Genomic DNA, 14,638 nt, shown 5'->3' on the forward strand with positions numbered 1-14,638 from the left:
GGGGATCGCATTTCCTATCTCTCCTTCGCAGCCAGAAACTTCGGAGCAGGAGGAGCCGCAGCTTCGACTGATCCCTGGAAAATTACGAGTTAGCGGTTTGGGTTTTTGTTTTGGGGCTGTTTTTTTAACTTCAAGGGCTGCAGCTAAGTGATCTCCTTGGATTTCACTGTTGAATTCCATCTGGGTCCAGAGCCCCATCTCTCTAGCCCCATCCTTGTAGCTGGTTTCATGGAAAACTTGTAAATTATCATTTGGTTTTAATTATTGGTCCCTCCCCCCCGTCTCTGTCTCCTCCTCCGCCGACACCCCCCTTCACCCCCCCGTTTTGTGTGTGTGTGTTATATTACTCCATTTGGTAGGGCGATTCTCAGTTTTCTTGGGCTCCATGGTATCTCCCTGCTGCCCTGAGAGATTTGATGACACTGACACCCCTCTATTTTTTCCTTTTCTCAGAAAATAAAAAGCAGTTGCCAAGATCATAGAGGGCCAAGAAATGATCATAACCCCGGAGAGTATAAATATCGCTGGCGAAGTTGTATGAGAACAGCATTCATCGCTACCAGCTGTGCTGAGACCTTAGCATTCATTGCACCTAGTGATAGTTGTCATTTCCTTCCCTCCCTCCCTGTTGTCATATTTAAACTATATAATTTATTTTCCACAAGGAGGTTTTTGAGGAGTTTTAGCTTCTGGTGGACTTGCAGATTTTGAGAGGTAAGTGTTAAGTTTCAGCACTGGATTTTTGACTGTTTTAAACCTTTTGTGTGTAACAAAAATCTTTGTGTTAGGGATGTATATGTTTAATAACATCTCCAAAAGATTGTGTGTGATACAAAATTGCACTTTACTATTAAAGTTCTATTTATAAATAGTTCATAATAGGTTAATAAAGTAATAGATGTTACATAAATCGTATTACTAGTGTTATAGACAGTTACAGTACTTATAAATACATAGGTGGAAGGTGTCATTGATAATTATAATCAGACCTGTTGGATGCTATAACCTCTAATAGTCTGACCATTTATTAAAACATCTACTGATTTTTTTCTTAAACTTTTATAAACTATATATATATATACATATATATATATGAACTATTATATATAAGCTATTTATAAATCTAAACTGGGTCTGTAACTAAACCTTCAAATACTAGTAGAACCAGGTAACTTCTGTTAACAGTTTAAAAAACAACTTTTACTATGGCTTTAGGTAGAAACTCACCCTCTTGTATTACACGAGAGTGGATGATGGTAGATCCAGACGTTTTATCTCTGACCTTGAAAACACAGATTTTACAGTTTTATGCGGTAGAGAGGACAACGTGTTCTAAGTCACAGAATTTGTAATTTCACTCTTGACTATTCTGCTGGTATTATGTTTGCAGGGAAATACCCGACAACATTGTAAAGCCTCAAATATGTGCATCGTGGCTAAAATGACAAGGCTGCATACACAAAATATACAGTGGGCATAGTGCTTGAATCCTGAGTTTATCTACGTGAGTGAAAATCTGATCCACCCTGGCTCTGCTTTGCTCGTTTTGAGTTGTTGCTGGCATCCTATGTTAACTCTTGCATCTGCCGGTTTCCTCTGCCTTCTCTATGTATACTATCCCATTGCGCTGCAAATATTTGCAGCAATAACATGTATAACCAGGGGGATAATCCAACCACTTTAATATTTAACTAGGGGACATATTAGAGATCACTAACAACAAAGCATTAAGGTTTGGTGAGGACACCACACTGAGGCTGACTTTATGTGTTTGCCTGTGGGTTGAGTAGGGAGTTTTGTGTGGCAAATTCTAGAGGTTACCCACGCTTCTACCCTCTGAGATCAGAAGCTTTCCATTAGTCTAGGAAGTAACTTTTTGTGAACAATCTTTTCAAAGCCCATTTAAATATGACCTCCTCAGATCTCAGAAAATACTTCTTCCTTTGTCCCCAGTTGTAATACAGTAACTCCTCACTTAACGTTGTAGTGATGTTCCTGAAAAATGCGACTTTATGCGAAATGATGTTAAGCGAATCCAATTTCCCCATAAGAATTAATGTAAATGGGAGGGGTTAGGTTCCAGGGAAATTTTTTTTGCCAGACAAAAGACATTATATACATTTACAGTGTAAGTTTTAAACAATTTTAAACCGTTTAATATTGTACACAGCAATGAAAGATTGTGAAGCTTGGTTGAGTTGTGGAGTAAGAGGGTGGGATATTTCCCAGGGAATGCCTTGCTGCTAAATGATGAACTAGCACTCGGCTGAGCCGTCAAGGGTTAATACGCTGTTGTTAATGTAGCCTCACACTCCACAAGGCAGCATGGACTGAGGCAGGAGGGAGGAAACACAATAGATGCAGGGCAGTAGCTGCAAACACTTCCCTGCAAAAAACTGAACATGATGAGCCCACGCTCTCCAGCTGGAGCGCACCACTCCCTCCTCCGGACAGCACATGCACGGCTGCACAGGTGCGGACTTTCCAAAGTGCTGGGGGTGCGTGCATGAGTGAGAGAGAGACGTGCATTGCCCCTTTAAGTACAATGACCCCACTTCAAGTACGTTGCCCTTTTAAGCAGATCAGCCAGTTCAGATAGGAAGCAACAGCTTCCAGCAAGCTCCCTCCTTTCTGTCCCTGAGCCCTGTCCCCCTCCTCCGCTTTGTGGAGAGGGGGTACGGAGCGGGGGGGGGGGAGGAAGGAGCAGGGGGACATCCTGATAGCAGCACCCCTCCCCCAGCAAGCAGGAAGCTCCGGGGAGCAGCTCCAAGGAGCAGCCCGGCAGTGGGGGGAGAGCAGCTGCCGAGACACATACCTTATAGGGAATTTAGGGGAGCTGATGGGGACGGGGGGCCCCCTTCCCCCCCCGTTTCTAATCCCCACAAAGAGGGGCTGCTCTGCCAGAGAATCCTGCAAACAGTGAACAGAGCAGGCAGCTGCCAAAGGACGTTATAAGGGAGCATTGCGCAACTTTAAACGAGCTTGTTCCTGAATAAATCAGCAACGTAACGACGAAACAACCTTAACCGGGACAATGTTAAGTGAGTAGTTACTGTATATTTTGCCTGTGAGATGCCTTCACGTCTGGACATTCAGGAGGCAGTTTCTGCCGATTCACTGGTTTCTGATCAGTCCCAGATGTTAACATGGCATGGATACCATGAGCCCGATGCGTTTGAAAAGAGGTCATAGAAATGCTTCCTCCCCTCCCTTGAATAAAGCAAAGTTTAGTCAGCTGGGACAGTGGTTGAAGGAGCTGTCAAACTTCCAACTCGCACACAATGTGCGTCCAAAGCTTATAAGAGTTTCCACAACTGGGATGCCAGTGATCTGTGCAGCCTGGAGACACACAGCTGAATATCTGGAGCCGTGATTCAGCAAAGCTCTCTTAACTGTGTTGCTGAATTGGGGGCTGGGTTTTTTAAGAAGAGCTTGAACACCACTTTGGGGCAAATGGATCCCAGGGGAGGGCTTGCTCTTGTATTCTTTGCCCACCCAAATTCCCATGGGCATCCACTATACAAAGGAGTGTTGTATTTGCCTGCGTAATAGAACCATGTCTTTGCCATTGTCCCCTGTTTAATTTAAATATTTCTGAGGCATCTTGTCCTGGCCACTGTCAGTGACAGGCTACTGGGCAAGATGGACCCTTGCCATCTTATAAATAGGGTAACTACCTACTATGCTGGCATGTTTATATCCCCCTACTGGCACTCCTTCCGTTTCACCCATCATTCCATACCCTCCTTGGTATGCCAGAGAGTTGTTTGTTCAGGGAATTCCCTTCACCTGGGAAACTGGGTGCAACTGAATGTCTTTGGGACAAGTTCTAGCCCCATTTAAATTAATGTCAAATCTCACCTTGATTTTTAATTGAAATCAGCGATCCTATGGATGCACATTCACAGAGGTTGCAGTGGGTGATTTGTCTGGTCTAAAAGGACAGAGTGCTGGAACTGATACTTTCCCCCCTACCTGAAAGTCAAGTACGTGAAGCAGGGACTGAATACTTAATCCACCAACCTTAAAACTAGGTTTCAAGGCAGCCCAGTTAGGGAAAGGGGATAATGCTGTTAATTCACAAGCAGAGGAAAGGACTCAGAGAATATTGCACCATCTGTTACACAGTGTTGACTAGCTGCTGAAAGGGCTTGAGCAAAGAAGCCAAGGGTCTGTTGAGGACTTGACATGTTGACTTCATCGCATAGTAACAGGTTTGGTATGTCTCTGGGCTGTCAGAGGGTTCCGCTGATTCGCAAGTTGCAATTTCTGTACCTTCACTGTGTAATGGACGGGGCCCCTGGTTAGAAAAGGGAGTAAATCCAGGTCGGTAGGTATAACTGCAGCAGCCTATGCCAGCTGTCTGCTTCTGTCCACCATAGCTAAGAAGCAGGCTGCATTTAAAATTGCTCATAATAAATAGCCACATTGTAAATCGCCATGGCAGATCATCTATATTTCAAACCTCTTAGGGAAGTGTCTGAAAGTAGGAATTGTTCCCTGAATTGAGCCAGATGGTCTACAAAAGTAACAGCTCATTTCCCCCCCACCCTCCTTAGCCAGTTAGGCTTCATTTATGGAGGGGTTTGTGCCAGCAAACAAAGCTGAGAAGAGAACGAGGTTAAAACAATATTTATCTTTAAAAAACTGGAAGTTGTATGCCTTTAAGGATCGTACTGGCCTAATTCAACCTCTATTTAACCAATGAAACACTGAATGGGGATGATGCTTGCATGTTACACTTCCTCTATAAAGCAAGGAGGTGTTCTAGTGAAGTAATTAAGACATTTTCTTTGCATGACATTATCGTGATCTCCATTGCTTTAGCAAAGCCCAGCTCAACTGCTTAACACTTTGCTTAGGAAAAATTATTAGTGGTTGGTTGGTTATTTGTGTCACAGTAGCACCTAGAAGGCTCAGTCAGGGATTTGGGCTACATTGTGCTAGATACATGCCGGGACAGCATAGGCCAGGGATGGCCAATCTGAGCCTGAGAAGGAGCCAGAATTTACCAATGTACATTGCAAAGAGCCACAGTAATACGTCAGCAGCCCCCCATCAGCTCCAACACCTCCCGCCCGCCGGCAGCCCCACCAGTCAGCGCCGCCCGCTGGCAGCCCCACCAGTCAGCTGTTTCACATGTGCAGGAGGCTCTGGCGGCGAGGAGGAGGGAAGAGCGAGGGCATGGCAGGCTCAGGGGTGGAGTGGGGGCAGAGCCAGGGGTTGAGCAGTGAGCACCACCCGGCACATTGGAAAGTTGGCGCCTGTAGCTCCAGCCCCGGAGTCAACGCCTATGCAAGGAGCTGAATATTAACCTCTGAAGAGCCGCATGCAGGTTGGCCACCCCTGACATAGGCCCTGGGCTCGATTTTCAGGGGGTTGACACTTCCCTTGACTTCAACTGGAGTTGTGGGAGCTCAGCACCTCTGAAAATTAGACCCTTTATGTTTTGCATTCTGAGCATCGGCATCATCAGAATAATTGCGTGCTGTGTCTGTACCCCTGCCTAAAAGAATGTTGTTCACACCTGGCTGCATTTCCATTAGATTGGAAGCAAAATATTTCTACATTTAAATATAGAGCATGCTCTGATTTATGTTTTTCCACCATCAAAAGCAGTTCTGCTGCCCCCCTAGAGACATAACACTCAGCAAGAAAGAAAATGAATCGCCTATTCCAAACATGTTTAACAATATCAAGCTGTAAACGCCCCTGCTTTAAAACACCCAGTGGGGGAAGATGTAGTGGTAATTTGCAATGCTGTAAGTTTAAACAGTGAAATCTGCAGAACCATCACCTAAAGAAAATATTTGGGGGGCCTATTCAGGAAAGGGCTCTAACAGCCGTCACACAAAAGGATGTTTAAAATGACAGCATTAGGGATAGTTTTGACTTGGGAAAGGCTGCATCTCTTGGAATATTCCCTCTTTGTAGAGCTGCCCTGACGTACAGTTGTTCCCGTTGGCATGGTGGTTCCCCTATTGCAAGCATCATGGAATAACACTGGAAGTCCTTTGTTTACCACTTTGGTTTTATGAAGAGGGGACTGGATAGTTCCACTGTCAGATGTGCAGTGTGAATGTTTAAACCCTATTATGTATTATGATGGTAGCTATTATCGGCCCCACTTGCGATCACAGCCACCTGGACAAACCTCTAGTAAGAGACAGCCGAGGATCTATATAAACCAAGACACATGGCTCTCAGGTGAGGGAGTAAGCGTGGACTATTAATGATGAGAATCAGGGTGGAGAATTTGCTGGACGATTACAGGTGTGTCTGAAGGAGGAGGGAGAGAGGGGGCCTTGCAATTGAGGACATGGATGATCAAGGCTGGAGATTCAAACCATCAAGTCCAGCACATTTAAATTTAGGGCCAGCATTCACCTCTGGTTAACTCTCCCCACTAAAGGCAGGCTGACTCATGGCAACCGAGCAGTGCAGAAGTGGTTCCTATTCAAGAGGAGGCCGGGAAATCTACTCCGGCTCCTCTCCTAATCTGTAATAATTCATATAGCTGGCTGCACTTCTGTCTCCAGCTAAGTGCAGTAACAGCGTCCGCGAGAACCCCCCAGTGCGTCACTTGCAGACCGGAATTTTGATTGCTCTGATATTACGATGACATTTTCACATAAACATACACAGATTCTGGGAGCTGGCAGCTGGCTCTGCCTGAGTCTATTGGCAGGCAGAGGCCTCTGAAATAGCTGTAGCTCATGTCTGACCTCTGTGACTTGGCTGCTGGGGAAGTTTGCTTTCCCTTTTGTTAGGATCTGTTCTCCTCCTCTAAGGACGACACTTGGAAGAAATAATGTGTCATTGCTCACGCTGCATACGTGAAAAGGCACAGCTTGGATTATGTGATAGTTTAAGGGCCTGGGCATTGATTCACCCCGATGGATACAAATTACACCTCAAAGGAGGATCTATATATACTCCAAAGGAAAATTCAATTTTCCCTATCTGCCTTTATGGGCATTCCATGGCTGTCCGGACAGTGCTCCGCCCCCACATAGTCCCACCCATTTTTGAAGCTGTATTGGGTCCCTCTAGATTCTGCATGTGGAATGGGCTGTAAAGAGGTTATGAGCACATAACATTGATGAAACTCTCTTTCCCCACCTTGGTGGGCATGCTGGAAGTAGGTGCAGGCAAAAAGGTTGGCCTTGCAAAATTCATGTGCAACGGCATATCTAATTAGTCCATATAACCCCAATGATTGTATGTGGAAGTGGATAGATCTGGAAAAAGAGCGTATTCAGTGTGAAATCTAGATAATACCTAATTTAAGAAGGAAATAGGATAGGGCATCCTATCTGTGACATGGGAAACATTGAGGTTCATCACTGCTGTGTAGGAGAGAAAATAATTTAACTTTCAGGATTGCATCACTCCTTTATTGTGCAAAAATCTGAACCCAAGGCCCCTTGCCTCTTTGGAAATTCTATGGGATGTCAATGTTCTTTAGTGGTAGATTAAGTGACTGTTTGTTTCCCACCTGAATTCCAGATCCGTACAGAGCAGTAGAGTTGCCTTTGAGGAAACCAGAGTGCTTCCATCTCCTTCCTCTCGACTTCCATTGAGTAGAGAATGACCATGAGTCCTGCCCTGTCTTGGTTCCTCCCTCTTGGATGTTTACTGGTTTTGCTGCCTGAAGCACGAGGCTTTTTCTTGCCCAATGGCACGCACTTCGAGAGCCTTTTGAGCAGATATCACGCCAGAGCCAAGAGAGCCATTCCAAGGTCAGACAAAGAGGAGATTTTGATGCTTCATAACCAGCTGAGAGGTGAAGTCTATCCTTCAGCCTCCAATATGGAATATATGGTGAGTTCAACTATTGGTACTGAAATCTGTATGACCACATCAGTTTTTCTTCTGGCCAGAGGACAGTAACACATTCTGCTAGTGCTTTCCTGGAGCCATCTTATCCCACTGAATTGTTTTTGTTGGAAGGGACCATTAGTGGGTCAACTAGTCCATCCCACTGCATAGTTTCAGGACTGATTTCATTATTCATAAAACATCCTCAGTACTGTCTAGTCTAGCCCTGAATGCCTCCATTGATGGCAATTCCACAACCTCCCTTGGCAGCTTATTCCATACCTAAATGTCATCCAAGTACCCGGTTTTCTCTAACATTTAACCTCCATTCTCCCTGTTGAAGCTTCAGCTGCTTAAGACTCTGGCATTGTGGAATGCCATTGTCTGCACAGAGAAGCCACACCAGCCATCTCTGGGAAACATTTACTCACCTACAGTAATCACACCTTTGCTGGGGTTCTTTGGCTTGCCGTAGTTATGGCCCAGTGCCTCTGGTGATATGCTAACACCACCAGTTCTCATTGACTTCAATGGGAGTTGAAGATGCTCAGCACCTTGGAGGATCAGGACTTCTCCATCTGCAATATAGGCCCAATCTGTTAAAATCTTTAGAAAGCCTCCCATTGAGGTCAGTGGTAGATGAACTGGTGGTATTTGGTGTGTTTTTTCCCCCTGACCTCAAGGAACCAAAATACACTCAATGTGTACTCTCACTTCAGAGAGAGCCCTTGAAAAGTCAAAGTGTTTAGTGTGTCTTTACCAGCAGCAGCAATTAAGATGACTACATTTTCACCATAGAGCTTTCCATACAGCGCCATGGGCCCTACCTTGAGCTATTTCTGGGGTGTCTTCAAAATATTGTGGAATCAGAGAACGACAGAGGGTAGTAATTTTTGTGCATTTATCTCTCCTGCAAATATTGTTACTGCAAAAATAGCACCAGTTTGACAGTCTGTCTCCTCTGGATTGATTCATTGAGCTGGTAATTGAGACTGTGTGTAAAAAGGATTCATGTGATATAAAAGGCATCTTTTACTAATAATACCTTTTGCCATTTGACTGAATGCCATAAATGTAAAACTCTGCCTTAAGAGAACAGGGAGGAAGAGTAAGGGAGAAAAGGCAATATTATATCTCTTTACTTTTACATCAGCTCTTCAGATAAGCCTTAAGAGTGCCAGGTTCCTTGCTATTAGTTGTTGCTGCTTTGTCAGTGAGAGAGAGTTACAGTCCTTCCTAAGAATTGTTTTATTGTATCCCTGTTGTTCAGTAGACTGGGATATTCTGCGGGCTGCCTGTAACATACTGCAAGGGAAGATGTGGCTTGATTGATTCCAAGAAAGTAAACACAAAGCAATGCAAGAAAGCCAAACGCATTTTCGTTGGCTTTGGGGATCTAAAAGTGCTTCAGTAGTGGAGTGTTCACTGGCTGACTTCTATTTACTCGTCCAGGACGGTTACTGGTTTATGTTTGTCTTTGCTCGGGGTGCTTTTCTAGTGGTTTTATGGGAGACTTTGTACAAATGAAAGAGCCTGGTATGCTGTGAAGAAAGAAGTTGGGTATAAAATGGTGCTACTTGGAAAGACTATAATCAGCCTTTCATGTGTTCATGTTTACCTAATATTCCTCGGGAATCCTTGCACGCATTCTGAGCGCGAAGTTAACTTTAATCCTTTGTTTTAAACCGAACACGTCTCAGCCTTTGCTTATTTAAGATGATGGGCTGTTTTCAGTGCTGTTCAGAAAGAGAGAGGCTAAAGGCTTAATTTTTTTTTTAATTTGATGCCGGTAGCAAACTCTTCATAGGAGAAGACTTGGCATTAATTTGTGGATAAGTAGGTAGAACATGGGTTCTTGGCTAACAGCATCCATGTGTTGGCTGTGAAACTCCATTATCCCATGTCTATATCTGATGCACTTAAATGACCTAAAGTTGCACAGAGAGCTGACGTTTTCCAGGAAATGGAGATATTCATCTGCTGTGTCATTATTATCCAACATATACCAAAATTAAATGATGTAGCCAGTTCAATAACATATATGTATGCTGAGCAACATATACTCTTTATTGTTCGAGAGCAATTATACATATAACTGAAGCAAGAGAATGATTCAAGCAAAGGGAAAAAATGTCTGAGGATGGGGTAACAGTAGAGTGGAGAGAGAATAGAAATTCAATAAAGCCGTAACCTAGTGCAATGCAAGCTGTTTTGCTTGACTATGTTAGGATAATGGAGTTCAAGGTTAACAGTGGTATTCAGTGTTAATGGAAAATGAGTTCCATGGCTCCCTTTTGGCAGGCTTTGTTCTAGGCCAGATGTGAACAGTATACATTCTTCCAGATGAAGCTGGCCAGAAATAAAATTACCCTAACCACCTTGCAACTTTAGTACATACACTTCCACTGTATGTTTGTATTATAGAACAGTAGTAATGGTGATGGCTTATGGCCAAAACAAAACAAGCTCCATATTGATAATAAACCTTGCAAAATAAGCAGCAGCTTCTAAGACACCAGTGACCTTTAGGTTGGCTTAGTCAGCAGCAATGATCATCAAAAACCTTACCTTGCCCAGAGGGGCTGGATGACACATGTATTGTCTGTCAGTTCTCAATGGATTTTTCCAACAAATTAACAGGCTACAAATGATTGGGCTACATGTATTCCTAGAAGGAAAGTATCTTAGTTTCCTTGCATGTGGAATTAACCTGTCCTTCCTCTATGTGATTAAAAGTAGTGAAATTACTAATCATGAATGTGGAGGGGATCGTATTACTAGGTGGGGCAAGCAAGCTGGTTCAAGGTTCTGCCAACGCACCTCAAACCACCTTGTAGAATATCTGCTATTCCAGTTCCACACCAGTCCTGCCACAGCAGTGGAGTTGGTTGAGATTAGCCAGTTACTTGTGTGAGTTAAAATAGCATTCCAACCCGAATGTCACATTTACAAACAAGACAGGTGAGCAAATGCATGCCTAATTGTGCATGCTCTTATTGTAGTTGCATGTGCAAATTGCGATAATGGTTTATGTAAACTGTGCATGTGTTTTATGTACATAATTATGTCCTTAACTTCATTCAAAAACTATTCCAAGTCTCCAGAAGTAAAAAGTGTTCGAAACCGTTTTGAATCATGTTGACCGCCAGCACATTTTAAACCATTTCCTGGAGAGTATCCACCACAGTGAAGACTTGTGCAGTCACATTCACCAATATACAATAGGTATTTACGTTCTCTGGGTTACAGCTCCCTACTGCTATGGCAGTTAGGTTACAGAAAATCTGAACGCAAGAAAAAACAAATTTAAGCTGACACTTAAAACCAATCAATGCAGTGGTTCTCAAACTTTTGTACTGGTGACCCCTTTCACACAGCAAGCCTCCGAGTGTGACCCCACTTATAAATTAAAAACACTGTTTTATATATTTAACACCATTATAAATGCCGGATGCAAAGCAGGGTTTGGTGTGGAGGCTGACAGCTCGCGACTCCCCATGTAATAACCATGTGACCCCCTGAGGGGTCCCAACCCCCAGTTTGAGAACCCCTGAATTAATGTGTCTTGCATCTTGCCCTGCAAATTGCTAGACTCAGGCTCTTCCAGCTTGCCAGAGAGTGAATTTAAATAAGTCACAGTGAGTGTAGGTGGTTAGTGCAGTTCTGGCTTTAATGTTGATCTTAGATATTGATTTGAGTATTTGGCATTAAGGGGTCTTCAGAGAACAGTCTGAAGTCTATTTTGTTGATATATTTATTGCATTTGGAATCATTCCAGTCTCCTGAAGGCATTCATATGTTGAAAGAGAAGCAAATGGCAGCTCTAATTTAAATAGCATGGTTTTGTAATGTGATGCCAGCAGAACCAAGCATCTCCGAATCAAGCATGAATCCACACAAAAAACCCCGAGCTCGTTCCCAGTCTTTCATTGAGTGTCTCTTGCCTGTATTGGTTTGTTTTATCCATAGACACCAGAGGAAGATGTAGCACATATGTTCATGTCAATTTCCATTTAGTGGCCTATTGCTCATGTCCTATGGTCTCTGCATTAAATTAGGAGACTTGGAAAGCAACTGCCTTTGCGGCTGCACTCTGGAGGGCTCTGGTGGAAAGCTCTGAAATACTAGGAACATTAGGATCTTGTGAGAGCTTCTGTGGCTTTAGACTGGGTTTGAAGAGGGTCCGATAATGGCTGGTGTTTATAGGGTGCACAAAGTGGCAGACCATGAGGAGTCTTGTGTCCATGTACAAGGGCCAACCACAGTTGTAGTCTCTGTTCTGAGTCAACAAGTCACCCAAAAAGGGGCAGGGATGACCAGGGCCAGGGCCCCCTACTCACTCCTCATTGGCCAGTGGAGCTGGATGGCTGGAATAGAGAGCGCATAGTGGTCAGACTCCCTCTGTATGTGAGGTAACCTCCAGGAGACATTGCATTTCTCTCATGCCAGCATGGTGTGACCCTGCATTGCCCCAATGTAACTGCCAGACTCTGCCCCTAAATGTTAGGGTGACCAGATGTCCCAATTTTATAGGGACAGTCCCAATTTGGGGGTCCTTTTCTTATATAGGTTCCTATTACCCCCACCCCATCCCGATTTTTCACATTTGCTGTCTGGTCACCCTACTAAATGTTCAGTTGCTCAGATGCCATCATAGTTGTCTATCTGCTGGATCCTAAGTGCCCTCAGCTTTCATAGACCTTTGCAAGAGTTGTGAGAGCAAAGTGCCTCACAGGTTTGGGCCCAGTGGTCTGCCTGTCTTGGTGAAGCTAGGAAGAAGATGGAAGGATCTGTTGGTACATTAAGAAAAAAGTAATGTTTTCATTCATAGCCTATGCAGTCCAAAACATTGGTAAATGTTCAATAGGGAACAATCTTGTGTTAGCCTGGGTGAACTAGGTATGAACAACTAGGTCCTTTCTGCCTCTGGATCCTACGATTTAATTTATTTATGGACATGTGCATCAACATTTTAATCCCAATAAAATTTCCCATCAGTACCTTTGTGGTCAGTAGGACTGTCAATAATTAAACACTGCAAGCGCATTGCAATTCATCGACACAGCACTATCTACTATGTTCAAAAATCCACTTTTAAGCAAATTTGTTCATGATAGACTGCAATCGGCTCAGAAAACAACACACTCCCCATTGAAGTTGTGCACAAAGGGGTAGTTGAGAGGAATATACTGACGTTCAGTTTGGACCCTCACCCCACATTCGCGTCATTGCGCCGAAGAATCAGCAGCTCCGAACTAGAGTTGACCATATGTGGTATCTCCCAAGAAGCGCGATGCCAGACGTTGAAAAGTGGGACTATTTTGTGCTGGATCCATGCATTTCCATTTTATTAAATGGGGAATTCACTCCCAGGTCAGGGCCCTGCATTGCATTGCATAATACTAGGTCTGAGAGGCTGGGCTGGGGATCACGTGCAAGTCTTAACCCTCATAGGTTCTGCTGGTCCCGTCTCTTGGTTCTTAAGGTATGTCTCCGCTGCATGCTTCGTTCAGTAGCGTGTAGAAGAATACAGACATGGGTAGCCCCTCTAACGTGGGTATAAATAGCAGTGCAGACCATGAGGCATAGCTGGGACAAGTAAAGACACACCTGAAGGGTGTGTGTTTGTACCTGCGTACATATCCTACATGGTTCTCTACTCACCTGAGCCATGCGTCCCAGTCTACACTGCTGTTTTTAGCAATGTAGCGTCCCACTGCTGGAGTCTTTCATTGATATGTGTAGCTACACATCATAGTGTGGAAACAGCTTGCTTTTCACTGCGGCACGTAGCTACATGTAGCCTGCGTGCTGCCAGCGCTGTGTAGTGTAGGCATAACCTAAGTCTAATGTAAGATGTTTTCAGACTGAGAGTATTTGTCAATGGATCTGTTCTTTGATTCTCACGCAGACCTGGGATGATGAGCTGGAAAGATCTGCAGAGGCTTGGGCCCAGGAGTGCATCTGGGATCATGGACCTGCCAGCCTCATTATGTCCATTGGTCAGAATTTGGCTGTTCATTGGGGCAGGTAAGAGATGGAACGCTGAGTGTCTAATGTGCCATATCTGTTAATAGTGTCATTCTGGGTCTCGCCCTGTTTGACAGTTCGGGAGGTTTGTCTTGTCAATACTTAGTAAAAAGAACTTGATTAGCTGGAAAAAAGGAGCTGTGAAACCGATACAGTAATAACATCTATTGGGCCTTTCAGCCAGCAGTGCCCAACATGCTTAGGAAATGTTAAGTAAACCTCACTATTTGGTGGATTTACCTGTGAGGCACAGAGAGGTGAAGGGACTTGCCCAACGTCATAGAGACTCCGTGGCAGAGTTGGCATCAGAATCTAGGACCCTGACTCCCAAGTCCCCTGTTTCACGTAGCTTTGCTCTGTCCGTTAACCAGCAAAGAAATTTCTCAGGAACGATTTTTGGCCATTCCCACTAGGTCTGAACACTGTTAAATCCTCTAAGTGCATCGCACCATATTTCCCTTTTCACTTCCCAATTTATCTTTACTGCAACCACTTTGTATTTGCTTGCAGATGGCCATGTAATTCTAGGTGAGCAAATAGTTTGTTTTATACTCCCGGGAAAAAAACCTGGGGCTTTGGAAATTATTGTGTTTCTGCATCCACATGGATTGCTCTGCCAGCTCCTGGTGAGAAGAACCCATCTGGTGCTTTCCACTGAGGAGACTCATCAAATGGCAATCTGTTTCTTTGTTGTCATTTTCCTGAGCATTGTTGGCCTAATGAACCACGTTGGATTCTGTCCAGATAAGCTGTTGTGAGCTCAACCAATGGCTAAATTGGAGCTCAT

General features: G+C 44.1%; 1 protein-coding gene across 1 annotated transcript in view; it reads left to right on the forward strand.

The window, feature by feature from the left end:
- Positions 1 to 676: 676 nt before the first annotated feature.
- The window catches only part of LOC112108582 (cysteine-rich secretory protein LCCL domain-containing 2), a 36,099-nt gene continuing 22,137 nt past the window's right edge, over positions 677 to 14,638 (forward strand). Inside the window, exons 1-3 of the mRNA XM_024202777.2 lie at positions 677 to 714; positions 7,510 to 7,824; positions 13,733 to 13,851. Coding sequence (XP_024058545.1) covers positions 7,591 to 7,824; positions 13,733 to 13,851 — 353 coding nt within the window. The 5' untranslated portion in view covers positions 677 to 714; positions 7,510 to 7,590. The remainder of the gene's footprint in view (positions 715 to 7,509; positions 7,825 to 13,732; positions 13,852 to 14,638) is intronic.

This window comes from Terrapene carolina, unplaced genomic scaffold (genome assembly GCF_002925995.2).
Source record: "Terrapene carolina triunguis isolate 2854851 unplaced genomic scaffold, T_m_triunguis-2.0 Scaffold33911, whole genome shotgun sequence".
NCBI lineage: Eukaryota > Metazoa > Chordata > Testudines > Emydidae > Terrapene > Terrapene triunguis.